The sequence below is a fragment of the Gigantopelta aegis genome, chromosome 10 (assembly GCF_016097555.1).
Source record: "Gigantopelta aegis isolate Gae_Host chromosome 10, Gae_host_genome, whole genome shotgun sequence".
Lineage (NCBI taxonomy): Eukaryota > Metazoa > Mollusca > Gastropoda > Neomphalida > Peltospiridae > Gigantopelta > Gigantopelta aegis.
Window position 1 is genome coordinate 3621967 of NC_054708.1, and position 25271 is coordinate 3647237.

At 38.4% G+C, this 25271-nt stretch overlaps 1 protein-coding gene and 1 pseudogene across 1 annotated transcript; both read left to right on the forward strand.

Annotated features, from left to right (window-relative positions):
* Positions 1-1572: 1572 nt before the first annotated feature.
* Positions 1573-6685, forward strand: LOC121383957 (phospholipase A and acyltransferase 3-like). The gene is made up of 4 exons (XM_041514071.1): positions 1573-1843; positions 2786-2966; positions 4201-4330; positions 5896-6685. Exons 1-4 carry the CDS (start codon positions 1744-1746, stop codon positions 6010-6012), a joined length of 528 nt encoding a protein of 175 aa, XP_041370005.1. The 5' UTR covers positions 1573-1743; the 3' UTR covers positions 6013-6685.
* Positions 6686-14075: 7390 nt separating this feature from the next.
* On the forward strand, positions 14076-21876 carry LOC121382862 (annotated as a pseudogene).
* Positions 21877-25271: the final 3395 nt, after the last annotated feature.

The window sequence follows — 25271 nt, forward strand, 5'->3', positions numbered from 1 at the left end:
CCCTTAAATATAGAATATGAGGCCAAAAAGGATTTAATTATCCCCTGCGCCAATGCGTTATTATCTATGTATGTAATAGTCAAATACGACATACATACAATATATAGATATTCATACATACATACATACATACATACATACACATTGCATACATACATACATACATACATACATACATACATACACATTACATACATACACATTACATACATACATACATACATACATACATACATACACATTACATACATACATCAATACATACATACATACACATTACATACATACATACATACATACATACACATTACATACATACATACATACATACATGTAACCATGTAGGTTTTATTGTTTTAATGATTTTATTATGCACAACGCACATGCACCGAAACTTTTGGCTAGGAGCTGTAGGGACATGCATTTACCTGTCTTTACATCTGACCTCTGACCAGGGACAGTGACGATCAACCAATAGACTGGCCAGCTGTATTTGACCCAGTTGGTGACTATTCACTGTCACTCACCTGACATTTCTTAACGCATCACGAGCTGCACAGGCCACGCACTCATCTGCTTTCAATCTTACACTGGAATAATTGGTGAGTTATATTTCTACTTTTCTAATTCACTTTACTAACATATAAAGTACAGTTTATAAATTACAAATAAGGTTTAAATAAATAACTACTTCAATTAACATTTACTTTGATAAAGGAATAAACTGAATTAATGTAAGTATTAGAATTTGGGCGTGGCACTTACGCTGTAACAATAATGGATATTCCTATAGCCAAGCCATAATTAAATGAGTCGTTATTATTGTTTTAGAAATGTGTATGAATAGTGTGTATGTGTGTATATTAAATTAGAAATGTATTCGTTTTAGTTTACTTGTTTCTTGTAGACGTTTGACGCTTTTTCATCATGTTACCGCCCTAAAGCCCACAGCTAAAGGTATTGGTATTTCAATGGGTCTAGGTAAACCGTATCACCTGTGGAGATAATGTTTTGTGTAGCTTACCTTTATTTTATTATACTGTATATCGCCATATGTGTAATTGTTTGCTGTAAATAATGATTTAAGATTATCGGCGATTGATTAATGTTCAGTTGTTTAACGTACGGTAATTCTGTATGTGTATTATGTCTATATTTGATGTTTACTGTGGCGATGTTAACTATTGCTCAGTGTATCGTTCTTTCTTTTGTTTAAGCGATTTGCTATTATCTGTAGATAATAACTAGACTGCAGAGTATTTATATATATTTTAATGCGTTTTAATATGGTGTTTTAAGACTGTTTATGTATAGTGTGAATGCATTTTAATAATGCTATTTTTGTTTATAGGGTTTGTTTGACTATATATATCCTTATTCTCCGGAATAAAGAACCCTGTTAAAATATCTTCACCGAGTCCAGTTGTCTTTTCGGGGAAGTAACACATTACATACATACATACATACATATATGCATAGATACTATTTGATTCTTCAATGTTGATCACATTGACAGGTAGCCAACAACAGGCGTCACCACTAGATCATTTGCGCATTCCCCAGTTTCGATAGGCTTTCCCAGTTTCTACTTCCTGGATCGCTACTGCTAACAGCCTGTTAAAACAAGATTATTTCTAGTCCCCGGGAAATATTACAAAACAGGTTGTAACTCAATTTCTGCAAGTACGTACAGCACATAAGGACAACTACCGTAGAAGACTCATTTCAATGTAAAAACCTAAAATGACCTTATTGATTACAAAATCCAACATAACTCATCTTGAACCTGGCGATTTATTGGAGTTTAAACGAGGACTCTACTCCCACTGGGCGGTTTATAAAGGTAAACTTAATTACACAATTTATAGGTATATAAACTGTAAACAGTATTTAATAAAATATAATAATTGCTTTAGTGTTTTAGTGCTTATACAAGCTCGTACAAAATGTCTCGTTAAACTTAGGTTATTTTACAGCAATAATTCTAGCCATGTCGAACGTTTATCAGTAGCTTTCAACTTAGTATGAAATCGTTGTCGTCTTGTAATTTACAGTTTGTTACAGTGCCACATATTTATTTATTTTTATTTTTATTATTATGTTTTAAAAACTGATCCCAAGTTATTTTAGTTTATGAACGCCCCTTGCGACTAATGGATATTTCGTATCACCAAATACAGTCTGTGACGGCCAGAAATTACGTGTGTGTTACAGTGTGTGTGTGTGTTACAGTGTCACTGTGTGTATGTGTGTTACAGTGTGTATACATGTGTTACAGTGAGTGTGTGTCTCTCTCTCTCTCTGTGTGTGTGTGTGTATTATCTTTGTGTGTGTGTGTTGTGTGTATATATTCTTTGTATGTGTGTGTGTTATGTGTGTGTTGTGTCTGTATATCTGTGTGTGTAGGGGTGGGGGTGGGTGGGGGGAGGGGGGGAGATTGTCAGTACAATGGTCTGGGGTCAAGTAGTGTCGAAAGTCTGGGCCTGCCAGAGCATTTCGGAGGCATACTCACCCGAAAAAACGTTTCCAGCCGTCTGTCCACTGTAACGGAGAGACGTTTTTGTATGTTGGGGGTGGGGTGGGGGTGGGAAGGGCACCTTACTCCTTCTCTATTTCATATCTTTCTTCTCTTGCTCTTCTTATCATTTTTGTTCTCCTTATCCTTGTTTTACACTTCTTTTAATTCTTCCCCCCTATTGTACTTCTCCTTTTGTTCTCCTTTTTGTTCTCCCCCCCCCTCCCCCCACTCCTGCTGTTATTATTATATCACTCTTCATACCGCCAGGTGACGAGGAAGTTATTCATCTAGCTGGGGAAGATGGAGACGGGCTGGATGTTAACGTTCAACATTCGTTTACGATCGGAGGCAAAATGTTCAACAAAGCCAACGTCAGGGTCGACAACCTTTGGAATGTTGTTGCTGGGTCCCATGCATATAGAAATAATTCCAATGACCACAAAATGAAGTAAATATTTTATAATTAATCACTTATCACTGGCATAGGAAGTGGGGTGGGCAAGGGGGGCATGTGCCCCACTTCAGATATTTTGCTTTATAATAGTGTGTAAATATAAAAATATCCCTCCCCCACTTTTTAGTACCTTCCTACGCCACTGCCTATATGATTAACAAGGAAACCTACACCACCTCTATATGATTAACTCTAATAAGTAACAATAGCCTTGTTGGTGTATTTTCTTGAAAAATGAAAGAAACGAAAAAACGGGTAATTGAAACATGTAATACTAATTTTTAAGTGCTAAATCAAAGTAGTTTTTACACACACACACACACACACATTATGCATGGGTAAAACTATTACATCATAGGCACATTTTATGGCCAAATTATTAATATTCTGTAACAAGCGTCTAAAACGTATGGTAGAGGGTATTAATATTAGTATGTATGTATGGGATGTGTGATGTATTAGGTGGCTCTGTATCTTTGATATTTCACACCCATTACTATATGGTTATTTGCCACCATTAGTGAACAGTTCAGGCCCATAGGTCCAATATTGTTAAAATAGCAAAATAAATAAATTAATAAAAACATTTTTTTTTTAAATACTGAAATAAAATAAAATGCAACATGAGACAGGATGGCAATAAGTGCAATATGCGTTGCGTTTCTTTTTGAGTCTGTTGCTATTTGAACAATATTTGACCTATGGGCTTAAGATATTCACTAATTGTAGCATATATTCATATATTTAATGAGTGTGAAAGACCAAAGTTACAGTCCCCATACATTTTAATACAATTCCATATCCAGTAGAGTTATCTACCCGATGTAGAAAAAAAGTTTCTTAAAATTTGTTGTTTAACGATACCGTACTCTTTAGAGCACCTTGATTTATTAATAATCGGCTATTGGATTTCAAACATTTGGTAAATTTGATGTATGGTCTTGGACAGGAAACCCGCAGCATTTTTCCATTAGTAACAAGGGATCTTTTATAAGCACTTGACCACAGACAGTAACGCACATACCACACCGTTGCCCAGTTGTGGTTCACTGGTTGGAACGAGAAAACTCCCAACTAGTTGAATGTATTCACCGAGGTGGTTCGATCCTGCGACGCTAGCACTTCAGGCGAGCGCTGAACCGGCTGTGTTAAATTCTCCTCACCCTCCCGCGCACCCTCCTCCCAACACTAATACAGCTTCGTCTTAAAAGTGAAACTGTCTTTTCAGGCCCCTTGATAAAAGGGAAATCGTGGAAAGGGCGATGTCGAGAATAGGAAGAGTGGGCTACAACCTCATTTATAGAAACTGCGAACACTTCGCCACCTGGTGTCGGTACAACATTGAGAAAAGTGGACAGGTAATTTATTAAAATCTCACAATTAAAATGGGAATGGAATGGGCTTTAAAGGCGCATACCCCAGTTTCAGCCCGTGAAAATTGACACTATATTTAGGTAATCTACAAACCGGCAACACATTTGGATAAAGTTAAAAACAGAGATAAGCTAAAGTGTTATTTCATAAGAACTCAGGATATAATCACAATCATAATATGTAGCATAAAGACTCAGGATATACTAATCACAATCATAATATGTAGAATAAAGACTCAAGATATAATCTCAATCATAATATGTAGAATAAAGACTCAAGATATAATCACAATCATAATATGTAGCATAAAGACTCAGGATATACTAATCACAATCATAATATGTAGCATAAAGACTAAGGATATACTAATCAGTCATAATATGTAGCATAAAGACTCAGGATATACTAATCACAATAATAATATGTAGCATAAAGACTCAAGATATAATCACAGTCATAATATGTAGCATAAAGACTCAGGATATACTAATCACAATCATAATATGTAGCATAAAGACTCAAGATATAATTACAATCATAATATGTAGCATAAAGACTCAGGATATACTAATCACAATCATAATATGTAGCATAGGGACTCAGGATATAACAACAATCATAATAAGTAGTATAGGGACTCCAGATATAATGACAATCATAATATGTAGCATAGGGACTCAGGATATAATCACAATCATAATATGTAGCATAGGGACTCAGGATATAATAATCACAATCATAATATGTAGCATAAAGACTCAGAATATACTAATCACAATCATAATATGTAGCATAAAGACTCAGGATATACTAATCACAATCATAATATGCAGCATAAAGACTCAGGATATACTAATCACAATCATAATATGTAGCATAAAGACTCAAGATATAATCACAATCATAATATGTAGCATAAAGACTCAGGATATACTAATCACAATCATAATATGTAGCATAGGGACTCAAGATATAACAACAATCATAATAAGTAGCATAGGGACTCAATATATAATCACAATTATAATATGTAGCATAGGGACTCAGGATATAACAATCATAATAAGTAGTATAGGGACTCAGGATATAAGAATCACAATCATAATATGTAGCATAGGGACTCAGGATATAAGAATCACAATCATAATATGTACCATTATTTTATAAGAACTCAGGATATAATCACAATCATAACATGTAGCATAAAGACTCAGGATATACCAATCACAATCATAATATGTAGCATAGGGACTCAGGATATAACAACAATCATAATAAGTAGCATAGGGACTCAATATATAATCACAATCATAATATGTAGCATAGGGACTCAGGATATAATCACAATCATAATATGTAGCATAGGGACTCAGGATATAATAATCACAATCATAATATGTACCATTATTTCATAATGACTCAGGATATAATCACAACCATAATGTGTAGCATCAGGACTCAGGATATAATCACAATCATAATAGGTAGCAGAAGGACTCAGGATATACCAATCACAATCACATTGTGTTTAAAATTTTCTCTCATTTAGGTTGAAAGTTTTGTAACTGGTGCTCTTGTTGGCTTGGCTGCGGTAGCCGCGGCGGGTATGGCGTACGCATTTAGTGGAACAAAAACCAGGAAACAACGAGAAGAAGAAGAACAGTAAAAAGAAGACTGTGTTTCCACGCAGAGAAGAAAAACCAGGAAACAAAAAGAATGAAAATAAAGCTCGCTGGTGACGTCGTACAGAGAAGTTCGCATCAACAGCGAACATACAAATGAACAAAGTCAATATGTGTGTTAAAAACAGAACTATTGATAAAGGCATTGACTGCACGGCATACAATCGACATTGCTGGTTGAATTTACAAATTAATCTTTGTGCATACAAAATGTAACATATGTATAAAAAAAACAAAACAAAAACAAACAACAACAAACAAACAAACAAACAAAAACACCGAAAGATTCGAACAATGGACCATCTGAGTAAGAGTCTTCCGTTCTACCAATTGGCTCGGTTTAAAACCATGTTGATGTTAATAAGTTATGTAAATTAGATAGGTGTCCCGTACAATACAGTGCCATGCGGTTGTCGGTTCAGGTAGATTTTAGAGTAATTTTAAAAACCATTGACGCATGTTATAACTGTATGTAGGTTTTGTTAACACAAAAGTAATACAACTGATTCTATATTAATTTTTAAATGTTAAACGCTTCTAGGTGTGTATTTGTTTATTATTTTTGCGTTGGTTTTTTTGTTTTCAATGGACAATTCTGATATATTTGCTGTTATTCTTTGCTGTGAGATTTAAACTAAATAAACGTATTAACTTTTACTCTACCGACCATTCTTTATTTTTGTATCTAAAAATCCCCTGAACCTCTTTTGGATATAGGCACGTTAATAAAGTAACAGTAACAGTAATGGAATCAGTTATAACTTAATCACCGCAATTGAAAACCTTGGAGCATTTAGAAAGAAATGGTGTTTGGATATCACATACTTTACGTCATTCATTTGGTTTACACAAAAAATTCAAATTAGGCAATGCGACCAATACTTACAAACATGAACAATAACATATCACTGGCATAGGAATCGGGGGGGGGGGGGGGGGGGGGGGGGGGGGGGGGCATGTGTCCCCCACTTTTCTTGATCCAGTAGCAGCAGCGAAGAGTTATATATATATATGTATGTATATATGTATATGTATGTGTATGTATATGTATATGTATATGTATGTGTATATGTGTGTGTGTGTGTGTGTGTGTGTGTGTGTGTGTGTGTGTGTGTGTGTGTGTGTATGTGTATGTGTATGTGTATGTGTATGTGTATGTGTATGTGTATGTGTATGTGTATGTGTATGTGTATGTGTATGTGTATGTGTGTGTATGTGTGTATGTGTGTATGTGTGTATGTGTGTATGTATGTATGTATGTCTGTCTGTCTGTCTGTCTGTCTGTGTGTCTGTGTGTCTGTCTGTCTGTCTGTCTGTCTGTCTGTCTGTCTGTCGGGCGAAAACGTGTCTGTACAAAAACGTGTGTGTGTGTGTGTGTGTGTGTGTGTGTAGTCTGTGTTCTGTTTCCACTACTTTTTTGCACATTATGCAAAGCAATGTGACAGTTTTACAGGACAATCAACTTTTGAAAAATACCTAAATATACTTTCTAAAAAGGTTATGCACATTCATTATAAAATTTAGATCGTGAATCACTTCAATTCTTTAATTTCAGGTATAGTTATTTTCGTACTTGTATCCAATTAAGGTTCAAGCACGCATTCCTGGGCATATTCGATTAATTCGGGCGAAAACGTGTCTGCCCCCTACAAAAACGAGAGCTCGTATGTCTATATCTAAAACCTGCTTTACATCCAGCAGATAGCAAAGAATCTGAGAGAATTCTGTTTCCACTACTCGGTTCCTTATTGCACGTCAGATCAGATAGCAAAGAATCTGAGAGAATTCTGTTTCCAATACTCGGTTCCTTATTGCACGTCAGATCAGATAGCAAAGAATCTGAGAGAATTCTGTTTCCAATACTCGGTTCCTTATTGCACGTCAGATCAGATAGCAAAGAATCTGAGAGAATTCTGTTTCCAATACTCGGTTCCTTATTGCACATCAGATCAGATCAAACATTTTTTACATGCCCATATACATTCAAAGTTGAAGCATGCCTACCTGGGTCTGATATGGCCAATGGCTGTTCCAGGGCATATTGTATGTATTGGCCAATAGCCTATATACCAGTACTAATACACGGACATTTCACAATGGCTGTTCCCAGGCCATATTGTATGTATTGGCCAATAGCCTATATACCAGTACTAATACACGGACATTTCACAATGGCTGTTCCCAGGCCATATTGTATGTATTGGCCAGTAGCCTATATACCAGTACTAATACACGGACATTTCACAATGGCTGTTCCCAGGCATATTGTATGTATTGGCCAGTAGCCTATATACCAGTACTAATACACGGACATTTCACAATGGCAGTTCCAGAGCATATTGTATGTATGGGCCTACAGCCTATATATCAGTACTAGTATATGGACATTTCACAATGGCTTTTCCAGGGCATATTGTATGTATTGGCCAATAGCCTAAATACCAGTACTAATACACGGACATTTCACAATGGCTGTTCCAGTAGCCTAGTACTAATACACGGACATTTCGCAATGGCTGTTCCCAGGCTATATTGTATGTATTGGCCAGTAGCCTATATACCAGTACTAATACACGGACATTTCACAATGGCTGTTCCCAGGCCATATTGTATGTATTGGCCAATAGCCTATATACCAGTACTAATACACGGACATTTCGCAATGGCTGTTCCCAGGCCATATTGTATGTATTGGCCAATAGCCTATATACCAGTACTAATACACGGACATTTCACAATGGCTTTTCCAGGGCATATTGTATGTATTGGCCAATAGCCTATATACCAGTACTAATACACGGACATTTCGCAATGGCTGTTCCCAGGCCATATTGTATGTATTGGCCAGTAGCCTATATACCAGTACTAATACACGGACATTTCACAATGGCTGTTCTAGGCCATATTTTATGTATGGGCCTACAGCCTATATACCAGTACTAATACACGGACATTTCACAATGGCTGTTTCAGGCCATATTGTATGTATTGGCCTACAGCCTATATACCAGTACTAATACACGGACATTTCACAATGGCTGTTTCAGGCCATATTGTATGTATTGGCCTACAGCCTATATACCAGTAATTATATATGGACATTTCACAATGGCTGTTTCCAGGGTATATTGTATGTATTGGCCTACAACGTATATACAATGTACCATAATATATAATAAGTATTAATACATGGACATATGTTTTAATTTATCAAGTAAACTGTTTATGTATACTTTATAGAGTTCAGTTAATAGCACGCCCTGGTGGATCTTGAAGCTATTACTCAATTCTCCAGCCCACTTCACTCTAGTTGTTAATCCTTCATACAGATTCTTCAAAATTAGCCACAGATTCGGATGAATTTTGTGATAATACAGCTTGTCTGACAAAATGATGTGATCAACAAGATCAAATGCTTTTTATATATGTTGTCAGATGTATTTATCAAATCTGCATTGACCTCAGATGCAAGTAAGCTAGCCATTGTTGGTGAGAGACCTTTAGTACAGTCGTATTGCAAACGTCTCTGACGGGTTTTATTCTGCCGGTTCCTCCAAATACATGTCACTAATGATATCATGCCTAATATTACACAGAGATTTAAAGTTATTGCCATAACTGTTGTCTTGTGGGACTGCCAAGTCTTCATAGTAAGATGCAAAACGTTTACTTTGTCCATTTATAGAGAAACGATTTTCTCCTTTATACGTAATACATGCAGTTTCAGAGCGAACCTATTTATTTCTAGCTTAGAATTTGGATTAGACATTATTTGGTTGTAGAAGTCCTTTTTTCTAAACATTTTTCCTGCCTAAGTTGCCGATGCAATATTATTATTATTTTGTTGTTGAGATATTTGGTTTTGAAGGTATATCTCTCGAGACACCGGCCTCCCACCTTTAAAACAGCATACAAAAAAAAATAAAAAATAAAAAATAATAAAAAATAAAAAATAAACTAAAATGCGACGCCAGACAGGAAGGCAATATGTGTTGCGTTTGTGTTTGAATCTGTTGCTATTTTAACAATATTTGATCTATGGGCTTATTAGGTTCACACAATGAAGCATATATTTATATAGTAATGAGTGTAAAATATAAAAATTACAGTCGTCATACATTTTAATACAATTCCATATTCAGCAGAGTTGTCGGTTTGTTGGCCACCCGATATACAGAAAAAGTTTGTTTAAGTTTGTTTTGTTATACGATACCACTAGAGCACATCCATTAATCATCGGCTATTGGATGTCAAACATTTGGTAATTTTTATATATAGTCTTGAACACGAAACCCGCAATAGTTTTCCATTAGTAGAAAGGGATCTTTTATAAGCACTTTATCACAGACCGGAAAGAACAAACCACGGCCTTTGACCAGTTGTGGTGCACTTGTTAGAACGAGAAAAAACCCCAACCAGTTAAATGGATCCACCGAGGTGGTTCGATCCTGCGACGCTAGCAATTGAAACAAGCACTCAACCGACTGGGCTAAATCCCGGCCCAATACTAATACAGCTTGGCCCCTTGATAAAAGGGAAATCGTGGAAGGGCGATGACGAGAATAGGAAGAGTGGGCTTGGCCCCTTGATAGAAGGGAAGTCGTGGAAGGGCGATGACGAGAATAGGAAGAGTGGGCTTGGCCCCTTGATAGAAGGGAAGTCGTGGAAGGGCGATGACGAGAATAGGAAGAGTGGGCTTGGCCCCTTGATAGAAGGGAAATCGTGGAAGGGCGATGACGAGAATAGGAAGAGTGGGCTTGGCCCCTTGATAGAAGGGAAATCGTGGAAGGGCGATGTCGAGAATAGGAAGAGTGGGCTTGGCCCCTTGATAGAAGGGAAATCGTGGAAGGGCGATGTCGGAAGAGTGGGCTTGGCCCCTTGATAGAAGGGAAATCGAGGGCGATGCTTGGGCTTGACTCCTTGATAGAAGGGAAATCGTGGAAGGGCGATGACCAGAATAGGAAGAGTGGGCTTGGCCCCTTGATAGAAGGGAAATCGTGGAAGGGCGATGACGAGAATAGGAAGAGTGGGCTTGGCACCATCCCACAGACAGAATAGCTGATACCACGGCCTTTGATGTACAGCGCAAGATTTCTCATTTCATTTTTTTGAGACGAACCCTACAGTTTGAACTCGGCAAACGCACGTGTTAACTGAAACTGACAACAGGCTGTCGTTTGTCCTTTGCCGAGCAATGGCGGCACAGGCGACGAATCGAGCGTATACTTTTGACGATCTCCGTTCATAGCGAACACACACGAGTTTTTTAAAAGTGCATTTGATCTTGTGTTTCATATTTGTACATGATGTTATAATATGGCAACCAGAGACTGTGCAGAAAAACGTCCACCAGACTGGTTTATGCGCTTCATGGTAAACCAAATAACAATGTCGGAACCAATCAAATAGTTCGCGAACGTTAGCGAAACGTTCGCTGGCTGAACTTAGGGCAACTTTATCCTGGAAAAGTTTAAGTTTATATACGCAGTCCTCGGCTGTTCAATTAGATTGTCGCTCAAGCAATAGGCGAACTTGCTGGCCTATTTCAACATTAAAACACGGGTGGGAAAGTGCAGTAATAAACTCTGGATTGTGTACTAGAATAAATAGATTGTATGGCTATACTATCACGTTTGAAACGAAAGTTCAACATTAAAATTTTATATTGAAATTAGTTTCCGGCATACTTCGTAATTCACCTGAAGATTTCGTATACCCTCGGCATAATCCCGAATGTTTTCAAATTATTTTCAAATCACTGGCATGATTCTGCAAGTAAGATTTTCATTGGTCGAATGAAAGGTCAACTGGACATAAGCTCTAACGGGATGCTGTTAGATCCACAGGTAATAGTTTTTAACCAGTGGAGCTAATTTTAATAAGATTGGTCCTTTTTATAATTATGACCCTATTTGTAATCTCATTGAAACTAAAAATGCCTGAATCTTGCATTATTTTAAAACCATAGGTGGGCATTTAGGATGCAAGGGGCTGACATGCATAAATCTCAGCTGAAGATTCACAAATAACTGTGATCTTCCATAACTTGTGCAAGTGCGGATAACTACATTTCCGCCTTATAGCGGTATAACTACATTGAACATTCGTAATTTCCAACCAGTAGTGTTGTAGCTAAACCAGTTTAACATGTGTAAGTGTGAATTCGGCTATAGACTAACCGTTTGTTAACAAGAGGTTTCTAACATATATTATACCATGGAACACTGTCAATTGTTTATTTGTTGACGCCCCCAGAACACCGTGTTGTTAGTAAAACAGATACTAATTAACTAAATACTAAGTTATTGCATAAATGGAGGTGACAGAAAAATTGGGATCACATAGACGTTACGCACAACGTTCGTTCTTACATAATAATGTTTGCGTCCCATTACCTTAAATCTCCTGTAATAAGCATAATTCGGAACGTACATTTATGTTTTATGTCTCAAATTAATTCCAGATTATTTGCCTATATGGATTTATAATAAATAACATGAATTAATCCACATTAATTATTTACACGAGACAAAAACATTGCCAAACGTCAAAAACGCTATGTAGACGGGTAACATTTGCAAAACACGTTTTATAGAAAAGCGCTAAAAATTTCCGTTATGAACGCGGGAAAATGCTTGAAAATTAGCCCACAGTATCAGCTGAAAATGACGCAACTGAAGTAATTACTAAGTAGATGACTTTTCACATAATTAAACACATTATGGAAGCAAAAGATTTTCAGACAGTCATGTAGACGCCTGCAAAATGTGTCAAGATTTGAGGAGGGTGAGTCTGCATTATAGTAAGCAAAATAACTGTTTTTGCATTTCTTCCAAAATAAAGTCATATTTGACATATTGTTTGCGCAAAATAATTGTATGAAAAATTAAACTGCTTTAACATTGCTATGTTTCGAAAAATTTGCATATGCTTGTGTCCAATGAAATGTCACAAAATCGAAAAGTATGCAGTTTACCGTAGATATGAATATCTTAAGGTCAAATATTTAATATTTAATGTTTGATTTGTCATATCTATCTCTTTATTCTACATATTATTTTTCTTAAAATTCAGAACAGGTATAACATGCTCATATATAAATGGATTTTAAAATAATATAGCAAATTACCTATGTCCATGGAAATGTCACAAAATGAATATATAGTGTGGTGGCTTAAGTCCAAATTTTTTGCGATATTGTTACACGTTGGCGCAAAACACCAAATTTGGCACAGTTGTACCTTGGGACCATATAATTGTTTTGAGAAGGGGCTACCCGATTTTAGAAGTCAAGGTCACGGTCAAGTCATGGTCAAAAGTCAATAAAAGCACGTTTAAAACACTAACATGGGCACAATTGTACTTTAAGATCATAACAAATATCTGAGATGGGGGCTGCCCACTGTTAAAAGTCAAAGTCGTTTCAAGGTCAAGGTCAAATTAAAACTACAGAACACCAAGATATATTGCAGTGTGTTATTATCTATCACTGTGCTCGCTAAGACAAGTATTTGCAATGCATATGTGTACGTGAAATAAACTGATAATAATTATACTAGTATTTATAATACATAAAGTATACAGTACAATTGTAGGTGCGTTTATTGACAAATTAAAGTGAATAGTTTAATATACAATGTACAGGTTTTCACAACGTTATAAACAGATGGCGTCAGTTTGACCTTTTTGACGTTACCGTATGAGGTACGAACATTGTGCGTAACCTCTCACCATTTAAGAGATTTAATGATATTTTTAATAGCAATCCTGATTTTTGATGAAAATGACAGTTCCATATTTACTACCAATTAGGGCCGCAGCTACTTTTACTCCGTAAATATTTGACGGTGCACATCAAACTTTGACATAACATGGAACTCTCTGCTTTGGTACAACTGCAACCACAAAACCGCTGATCTATTTTTGTAGTTCCCAGATTCTATTTGTGTAGTTCTGTCAGTTCTTTGTCTGTGACTGGATGCAGAAAGGATTGTGCGAAACAGTTACAGTAGCTTAGCTTAGTAGACTACTCGTTTTAGAGTGAAGAATGACCTTGCAGATTACAAAGCGCAACGTAACTCAACTTGAGCCAGGTGATTTGATAGAGTTCAGACGAGGATATTACACGTACTCCCACTGGGCAGTTTACGCAGGTAAAACTAATCAGAAAAATAGATTTCATAGTTGCACGAAACTGTTTTGCTGGGTAAATGTTCTAGGTCACAGTAGGTGCTAGTATCTACAGGGGCGGATCCAGTATGTTGTAAAGGGAGGGAGTCACAAAATGCTTGTTTTGTCGAAGGCCAATGAGTCGAGCTCCCAAAAGAATTTGACCTCTGTAGGGGTACAGGCATGCTCCCCAGCAGGACCACTGGGATCGATCCTAAACCGTCATCGCGTCAGGGGAACGCTTTACCACTGGACTAGGTCCAGCCCTGATATATATGTGTGTGAGAGAGAGAGAGAGAGAGAGAGAGAGAGAGAGAGAGAGAGAGAGAGAGAGAGAGAGAGAGAGAGAGGAGAATACCGAAGAAAGGAAGATCAGAGAGTGGATGCCCTCAGAAGGAAGGACATGTTTTATTTAACGCCGCACTCAACACATTTTATTTACGGTTATTTGGCGCCAGACATATGGTTAAGGACCACACAGATATTGAGAGAGGAAACCCGCTGTCGCCATTTCATGGGCTACTCTTTTCGATTTGCATTAAGGGATATTTTATATGCATCATCCCACAGACAGGATAGTACATACCACGGCCTTTGTTACACTAGTTGTGGAGCACTGGCTGGAACGAGAAATAGCCCAATGGGTCCACAGACGGGGATCGATCGTAGACCGACCGCGCATCAAGCAAACGCTTTACCACTGGGCTACCCCCCCCAGGTCGGTAACAAAGACAACTGTACGACTCTTTAATTCTGTTTGCCTGTTTCTTCAGTACAGCTCTATTATTATTCTACAATGTCTTGTTTGATTACCCAGGAGACGAGGAAGTGATCCATCTCGCTGGAATAGGTGGATAGCATCTCAGCAGTAATGCAGGGAATTGTTTTTCTATCGGAGGGAAACTTTTTGACGAGGCTTGCGTACAGGTGGATAACTTTTGGAAAGTTAAAGGAGACAGTGAAGCATACAGAAACAACAGCAGTGACAAGAAAACGAAGTAAAGATGGGTTCCATATTTTGACGTCTTCAATATTGTTATACGCCCATCTATGGGTCGTATTATGGTATGGCGTTATCCGTCCGTCCGTACATGCGTCCGTAAGTCCGTCTGTTAACTGTTTCTTGCCCGGACCATATCTTGTATACATATGCATACAGAACCATCAAACCTAACATGTAGGAAAAACTTGTGATGGTGGTGTGTCGCGTATTATTACTAGGCCACTGTGACCTACTTTTCGCAGTCTACTGCACATAACAGTAAATCCTTGTCCGGACCATATCTTGCATACAGATGCATACAGGACCATCAAACCTCACATGTAGGAACAACTTGGGGTGGTGGTGTGTCGTGTTCTATTACTAGGTCACTGTGACCTACTTTTCGGGGTGTACTGCACATAACAGTAAATCCTTGTCCGGATCATATCTTGCATACAGATGTATACAGGACCATCAAACTTCACATGTAGGAACAACTTGGGATGGTGGTTGGTCCAAAACAAATTGTTCATCCATCCCATTGAAAAAAATTAACATAATATTATATGGTTTTCCATCAAACTCGTGGTGTGCGTATCATGTACCTCACCGGTAGGCTACTCTTGTTTTTATAAAGTAACAACAGCCAACACATGTGGATCCATGTGTGATACACTCCTCTTTTAAGCTATTGAAAAGTGAAAAAATACACACACAAAAAACAATTTTTTTTGCACCCACACGTTTCTTCTTACTGTCACCACACACACACACACACACACACACACACACACACACACACACACACACACACACACACACACACACACATATATATATATATATATATATATATATATATGCATACATACATACATTATTGGGGGTGGGGTTAACATTGCGGCGAGCGAAGTTTCTAAGGTGTTTTAAGTCATTCTCCACCGGAAATAATATATTTTTAAAAAGAATATTTGCTTTCAGCAGGTGGGGGTTTCCACTCCCGAACTCCCCCCCCCACACACACACACCACCACCACCACCACCACCAACAGTGCACAAGCGCCTGAGTAAGTCAATTAAAGAAAGCTGTAATGACGGACAATGTGTAAGTGTATGTGCGTGTGTGCGTATGTTGTGTGTGTGTCTACGTGATCAAAAATGAGTTTATTCTTTGGTTACACTTTATCTGCTCTTGACCGTAGGTTGTTTATTTCTTAAAACCAGATATTCAATGGTATGAATATTATTACGTGGTGAAATGTACGTTCGAGACAAAATGATGTGTAAATCTATTACAGGTCAGTTAAACTGTATTTCCAGACCTGTTCCTCAACATGAAATCGTGGAAAGAGCGATGTCAAGAAAAGGAGAAGTCGGCTATAATATTATTTATAGAAATTGTGAGCACTTTGCCAACTGGTGTCGATACAACATTGAGAAAAGTGGACAGGTGAGTAGAATAACAAATTTAGTAGACAAAGTGACAGACGGGCGGATTTTTAGACTATTAACTACTCATGAATTGGCTTGTCTCTAACCTGTATATAGGTTTAATTTATCTAGTTATGAAATAGTTGTATATAATAATACGTTCGTAAAATCAATCACGAACGCAGTTCCTGCGGTACTCCAAAGAAGACAACAGAGGAATTTACAACCAAATTATTCCAATTATGACCAAAATTGCACTAATGGGAGCCTGGTGAAGAATCGTGGGTAAATCCCAGAGCAGTATTTGGTGCTAGAGAGGACATTTATAATATAATTTTACCCTCTTTTTAATACAACACATTGTTTCTTGAATGACAGAATAATCTACAATATTGATAATGTCTCTATTTTATTTATTATCCTAATGCATGCCTTAAATAATTTAATTGCTCTCTAATATTCCAAGGAAGACAATTAATTTCTATATATCATTATATGTTGTTTTAAAGTAAAAACGTTTCCAGATTCATTAATTCTGAAATACCCCTATCTCTCTCCCCTCCCCCTCAATCCCCTATCTCTCCCTGTCGTCATTCCCTTCCTTTCTCGATCTCTCTCCCCTCTCCTCAATCCCAGGCATCGAAATAAGTCGAGAACGGTCGTTCAGGTTACCGGGAGGTTACCACATGTACGAAAAGTCGAGAACGAAATGGAACTTCGTTCTCGACAACAAAAATTCAATCAACGCAAGAATTTATCCGCCCCGACCTCCGACAAAAAAAAAGCTAGCTACGGCCCTGAGATCTCACCTTAAACACCACATACACGTAAACTATTCCTAGCTACGGCCCTGAGATCTCACCTTAAACACCACATAAACGTAAACTATTCCTAGCTACGGCCCTGAGATCTCACCTTAAACACCACATAAACGTAAACTATTCCTAGCTACGGCCCTGAGATCTCACCTTAAACACCACATACACGTAAACTATTCCTAGCTACGGCCCTGAGATCTCACCTTAAACACCACATAAACGTAAACTATTCCTAGCTACGGCCCTGAGATCTCACCTTAAACACCACATACACGTAAACTATTCCTAGCTACGGCCCTGAGATCTCACCTTAAACACCACTTACACGTAAACTATTCCTAGCTACGGCCCTGAGATCTCACCTTAAACACCACATAAACGTAAACTATTTACAAAACAATTAATAATCCACCTTCGTTCTGGCTAATTCACGTGTAGTGCTGTTACGGATCGTGATACGTCACTACGTTGAGTTGTCATAAAGGTACAAAACGGAGCACGAGGCACGAGAAAAAAATAACTAGCCCTAATTGCACCCATTGCAATACTATAGAAGATATAAATCATTATTTATTCTTCTGTAATAAATATACTAATAATAGAATTAAACTTAATTATTTTTTTAATAAAAATAATATTTCCTTTACTCCTAAAAATTTATTAAAACCAAATAAACAGTTTAAATTAACGATATACAGGTTATTAATGCCATATGTGATGGAGACAAATGTTAATATTTAAATATTTAATTTATTTTGATTGGTATTCAGGGCCGTAGCTAGGATTCTTTGTTTGGGGGGGGGTGGGGGGGGGGGACTGAGTTTCTATAATGCTTTCTGGATTTTTTTTTTTGCAAGTGGTTTACACCTACCCACTAAGCCTTGCGAAGCACTCACTCAGGGTTTGGAGTCGGTATCTGGATTAAAAAACCCATGCCTCGACTGGGATCCGAACCCAGTACCTACCAGCCTGTAGACCGATGGCTAACCACGACACCACTGAGGCCGGTAGTCAGACGGAGAAATGACGTGGTGACAAGGAATCTCGCTAAAAAAAAGAATCCAACCTGGTGGTGCAGGCTGTCGAAACGAGAAGCGTTCCAGCGTTCAATCAGTTCCAATGGCCGCATACATCCCAGTAGAAAACTCATTTCGCTGACAAAAACAACGAAATGAAGGACCCCCCAAGTCGAGCAGGCCTCAGACCACAATTAATTTCGCTATATGTTTCTATATAGCCTTAGTGGCTATAACATTTTTATTAATATCAGCAGGCCCGTGAAGTTTTGTATGTACCTTTGCCTGCATGGGGGACACATACCCTGAAAAGGACAACCCCTGTTGTCCAGCTCTTTCTCCCAGCATATTGGTTTAAACAGACACACCCTCTAAACCAGACCGGAGTACACCCATTTTACACAAAAAGCACTACTTTTGCATGGGCCGGAATTACCACAAACAAGTCTTCAATGTCAACAAGTTACACATGTTTACAAACTACATGCTATCCCCTGTCACTTCAGTCAAACAGTTGCCACTTCATAGCTGTCTGCCATGAAATAATCACAGTCAAACAGCAGACTACTTGCGTATTCAAATTTCCGGATTTAGGACAACCAAATGGGAAGATAACTGTAATCTGAGGCCAGCACAGGAAAGCACGTGCAGTGTGCACAAGCGAAACAAACACGTCTTACTGCGTGGAGCTCCAGACTGGGAATGTCTCACACGGGAACTCTGTACTATGAGTAATCTCAATTTAGTTTGCTTTAGATAACCTGTGCAAACATACCTGTCATTTCCCAGCGCTTTTCTGTGACAGAAAAGCGAAAGTAGGGGGTATTTCCTAGTTTTAGAACTAGGCAGAGCACAACATACGGACACACACCACAACCTCTGTTGAGTGCGAGACAGAAACAAAATGACGTTAGAAATAACAAGCAGCAACATCACTCTTCTTGAACCTGGCGATTTATTGGAGTTTAAACGAGGACTTTACTCCCACTGGGCGGTTTATAAAGGTAAACATAAATTAAATGTATGTGGAGTAGTGTTATTGCCAAAACAGTTGGAGAATAATTATGTTGTCGGCCGATTTGACCATTTGCAGACTTTAATGCTGGTTTTATTGTTACAAATTGAGTTTTAGTAACTTTTACCGGCGATGCGAAGCGGAGATATTTGCGATTGTAAAACCAGCATTAACGTCAGTAAATGGTCAATTACGACGTTCTAATTCAATTAATGCATTCGTGTAAATATGTCTTATTGTTTTTACAAAACAACGCATCCAAGAAATTCAACATTTACCCAAATAAAAGACGCTGAAAAATTCCTAGTATTATTTACAATCTAAAGCTGGGTTTATACTTTTAACGCCGTTACCCGTCGTGATACGCTAGCATACACCCGCAACTGGCGGCTGTCGGTGTTGCGAAATATATCCGTCGTCCCCCCCTCCCCCCCCCCCCTAAAAAATAAAATCGCCAACGAAATAAAATCGCCCCGGAGAGGGGTCAGGGTTAGAGGAGGTTTTATTTCGTAGGTCGGGGCGATTCTATTTCAAGGGGGTATATCGAAATAGATTCGCCGCGGGGGGAGGGGGGGGGTATGAATTTCGAGGGGGAGATTCTATTTCGTGACACCGGCGTTTGCCAGCGCATATGTTTATACTTTAAAGGAAGGGACAATTAAGGCATTTGGCCTAGTATGCATAGTCAACGATATATAATGCACATTATTGCTTAATATCAACAAGTATAATCCTATAGTTAATTAATAAAACAGTTAAATGTGACGGCTATTATATATAACGGGCGCAGCCATTTTGTATCATCCCAGTGAATACGCCCTCTGTCGAGCTGGTGGTTACGTAATACCTAACGTGTCACGTCAGGAATTAGTCTTCGAACTGAAGAAACAAAACATACCTGATTTTTGCGGATGCATCGCAATATTCTGTAATAATAGTCATCCCAGTAAGCCAGCAACAATTATATATTATTTTTAATACAAAATGAACCACCATTGTCAAAGTGTTGAAATAAATGTATTATGTTTTGTACATAAATTAACCCACGTACTGCAATAATAATCGTGTTTTCTTAGTTAATTGGTCTTTTCTTTCCTGTGATTCCTGATTAGCAGGTGACGTCATAAAAACGAAACAAAATGGCTGCCCCCAGTTAGCAGGAATAATCATGGTTTTTTATCAACTCTAACATTACGCGTTTTTCCTTTGTTAAAGTGTCAGTATGTGTTGGTGGTTCGGGTATGCATCTTTCCAACGCGTAAGGCTCTTGTTTGAATTGACTGTCCCTTTAAAGTGTCAGTATGTGTTGGTGGTCCGGGTATGCATCTTTCCAACACACAAGGCTCTTGTTTGAATTGACTGTCCCTTTAAACGTCAGAGAGCACTAGCCGTAAACCAGCGCATGTCGGCATAAATATTTCCAGAGTTCAATTGTGTTGAACTTCAAGGTGTGCGCTTGCAAACGCCGGTAAGTAGCCACATCATTCCACAACACACATAATAGGGAGTGCACTGGATTGGTTCGACAGACATGGAAAACATGCGAAACATAGATGAGAGGGTGGTGTGTTTTTATTTGTGTGTGTGGGTTTTTTTTGTGGGTTTTTTTTTTTTTTAAAGAAACAAGAGCAATGTCAGGTTTTGGGGTCTCGAATCATTACTGTACAATTATATGTTGTATACAAATTTTTTTAAATTATTATTTACAATTATACACTGGAACACTTATTTCTTGAATACGCCTATGTTAAAAAGCTATGTCAAGATGTAACAAACTTGATATACGAGAGTAATGGCGAACAACTTATTTTTAATAAAGTTATAGTTATTTTAGGATTGCTTAATCAAACCGATAGTAATGTGGTAAACTGGTTGATTATTAATATAAAATGTTATCTATATTCTACAAAAAATGCAAAAACAGAAGCTAAACTTAAAAGCATTACAAAGAGTACTTAAAAACGTATTAGAAATTGCAAAATGTATTCTGCTTAAAAAATTTGAATATGAATCGTTTAAAAAATATTGGATAAAGTGGTATAATTTATTTCACTGACAACTATACTTTTATATCATCATCATCATTTCCTGTAACGCCTAGTGGCATTTAGGGCAGCGACGAAGTTCCTCCACGCCGGTCTATCCCTTGCCAATATCTCGATGGTGCCCCAACTGTGTTTTGTCTCCATCATCTCTATTACGACTGTTTGACGTCATGTTGTTTTTGGACGTCCTCTCTTTCTTTTCACTTCAGGGGTCCAGCGCACTGCAGTTCTGGTAATAGATGTGTCTTCTTTTCGAAGCACGTGGCCAATCCACTTCCACCGTCTTCTGGTGATGATGGTTCGCATGTTTTCCTGATTGGTCTCTTCCAGTATTTGCTCATTGGAGATTTTTCTGGGCCAGAATATCCTTAGGATTCTGCGGAGACTGTTTGTGTGGAAGGAAGATAGCCTAGACAGGTCTTTCTGTCATACGCCATCACTCTGATCCATAGAGAAGGGTGGCAAGTATACAGCTCTGGTAGATTCTTAGCTTCGTGTGTGTGCTGTATTTGTGCCTTCATGCTCATGAAAACACGTCTGGCCTTATTCAATCTGCTCTGAATGTCCATGCTTGCACCTCCATCCTGGCTAATGACGCTAATGACGCTACCCATGTATGTGAAGGTGGTAGTACTTGTTAGTTCAGACTTTCCGACCTTCACTGCTAATAGACTTGGGATGCTCACAGTCATCACTTTTGTTTTCTTTTGGCTAATGTTTAGTCCAACTTGTTGACTGAAAGTTTTGAGCCTTTGTCTTTTCTTGTATATGATAATGAGAGTGCGACAAGAGAGCAAGGTCAGCTGTAAAATCAAGGTCCTCTAAAGTGGAGAAGAGCGTTCATCTGATACCTCTTGGTTTGTCTTCTGTTAAACATCATCGTAGTACCCAATCAATGATAATGTTGAAGAGGATGGCCGACATTACACACACGTCTGACTCCGGTTTTCACACCAAAAACCTTGTTACTTTGGTCAATGCTGCATGTGAAATTTGAATAGAAGTTTCGAATGATCGGAATCCCGTATGCTCTCAATATTCGCCATAGACTTACCTTGTGTATGCTATCAAATGCCTTTTCAAAGTCAATAAACTTGATATATAGCTGTCTTTGCCATTCTGAACACTGTCCGATGATGTTGCGAAGAGTAAAAATTTAGTCTGTGCATCCGCATCCGCATCCTCTACGGAATCCAGCTTGTTCTTTCCGTAGAGCATCATCAATAGCATCTGTGATTCGTTTGACAATTATTGTGCATACTTTTATATATAAGTACACTATGTTTTGTTTCTACTATACATGGCTTAGAAATAGATATCATTTTTACATCACATTGATGCAGTTGTATTTTTTATGTAATTCGTTTTCTCTTCTTGTTTCTTTGCTTTACTGTGTCTTGTTCACTTCTTTTCCACTTTTTCAACTTATTTCCACCCGAAAAATAATCCCTAACGACATACTTGGTTAATATATTTAAAATATATGCATCTACAGGCAGTCATATATGTGCACTGTGTGCGCGTGTGTATATATATTATGTGTGTGTGTGTATAGACCAGACACATCATATGATATATAATTATATGTATGTAAAGGATTTTACTGCATATTATATATATATAATTGTAAGTCAGTGAGCTTGGGGCTTCTCAACCCCGACAGTGTCAAGAATCTCTGGGGGTCAATTTAACCCCCCCCCCCCAAAAAAAAAAAAATAAACCCCTCAACTTCTCGCACTAGGTGATACGCTGTAGGTGACTTAAGATCCTCCAGGTGACACACGACTGTCATAGTTTATAGCTGCACAAAGTGAAGTGCCTCTTTATCGCTTATGTACGCCATTTTAACATCTGGTAAAATTAAATATCTCCGTGAAGCCTTGAAAATAGGTCAGCGCGTGCGACGTTGGTTTTACACTTGGGACAATGACGCTAAACGCGCGGTCATGTGACTGCCGTCAGTCGCCAGCTGACGCCTCCAATTGGCGTAGCGTATGCTAGCGTATTACGGCGGGTGACGGCGTCAAAAGTATAGACCAAACCCAGCTATATTGCCACGAGACGTTTGAAGAAAAGACGTCTTTATACTTTCACTTGTCACACATTCTACCTAATGAAGGAAATGTTTTATTTAACGACGCACTCAACACATTTTATTTACGGTTATATAATATGGCGTCGGACACTTCATGGGCTTCTCTTTTCGATCAGCAGCAAGGAATATTTTACATGCACCATCCGATAGACAGGATAACACATACCACGGCCTTTAATGTACCAGTCGTGGTGCACTGGCTGGAGCGAGAAATAGCCCGATGGGCCTACCGACGGGGATCGATCCCAGACCGACCGCGCATCAAGCTAACGCTTTACCACTGGGCTACGTCCCACCTAAAACGATGCTAGGAGACTGACTGTAAGCAAAGCAACATAACTTGTTCTTCTTTTAGTGCTGTTATACTGATATTTTCTATCATTCATATATACTGTCTTTCATTTCAACTTATTTTCGTACTTATATCCAATTAAGGTACAAGCACACCGTCTTGGGAACACACCTAAGCTTTATGGGTTATCTGTCCAAGGCAGTGGGTTAGTGAGAGAGAAGAGAGTGTAGTGGTCTTACACCTATCTATTGAGTCGTTAATACTCGCCCTGGGTGCGAGCCGGTACTGGGTTGCGAACCCAGTATCTACCAGCCTTATGTCCGATGACTTGACCATGACACCACCGACGCCAGCGAGGTTACCGTCTTAAGCCCTGCTTACATGCACCTATATACCCCTGGGGAAAATTTGCCGTCTGGGTCATAAATACCTATAGGAGGTAAATTTTGTCATGTAAACGTATTTACCCCCTGGGGTAAACATGCCCCTAGGTGGTAATTTGCCCCAATTTACGAGGTGGAGCAAATCTGTTACACCCCGTGGTAAAAATACCACCCATAGGCAAACATGTCATATAAAGGCTGTTACGAAGTATCTGATAGGGGCAAATAAAAAAAACCTTACATCTCGGAGTGCTGATGACAGTACTTACTATAACGTGTAACGATCATAATGGTGTTCACATTGTTGACCCCAGTGCATTGGAAAATGACATGCCACAAGAAACATACAACGATGTTTCATGTAACGTGTACTAAATAGTTTTTGTGGTGATTTTTAGCAGTCAAGCTATTTCAGTTAGTGATCCGTTGGCATCCATTTTGTGCTGACCGGCCTCGATGGCGTCGTGGTAGGCCATCGGTCTACAGGCTGGTAGGTACTGGGTTCGGATCCCAGTCGAGGCATGGGATTTTTAATCCAGATACCGACTCCAAACCCTGTGTGAGTGCTCCGCAAGGCTCAATGGGTAGGTGTAAACCACTTGCACCGACCAGTGATCCATAACTGGTTCAACAAATAAAAGATCCCTTGCTGCTAATCGGAAAGAGTAGCCCATGTAGTGGCGACAGCGGGTTTCCTCTCAAAATCTGTGTGGTCTTTAACCATATGTCTGACGCCATATAACCGTAAATAAAATGTGTTGAGTGCGTCGTTAAATAAAACATTTCTTTCTTTCTTTCTTTATTGTTGTAAGGCCGTGGCGCATATCGATCGATAATTCGAGTGTGTAGCCGACTCTGCTCTCTGACGTCAGAGGTCGGAGTAAGGTCAGAGTTCGGTGTCAGCACGCTCTACGTATCGATCGGTTTTGCGCCACTATGTACAGTGTATTGTGGCTATTTATAACACATATAGCTACTTTCTTATTGTTTTTTTATT

Bases quoted from the DNA above. Each gene is read 5' to 3' on its own strand.
- LOC121383957 (XM_041514071.1), top strand. From the start codon at position 1,744: ATGACCTTATTGATTACAAAATCCAACATAACTCATCTTGAACCTGGC. The intron at 1,844-2,785 runs GTAAACTTAATT...TCATACCGCCAG, and splicing joins CCACTGGGCGGTTTATAAAG to GTGACGAGGAAGTTATTCAT. The intron at 2,967-4,200 runs GTAAATATTTTA...CTGTCTTTTCAG, and splicing joins TCCAATGACCACAAAATGAA to GCCCCTTGATAAAAGGGAAA.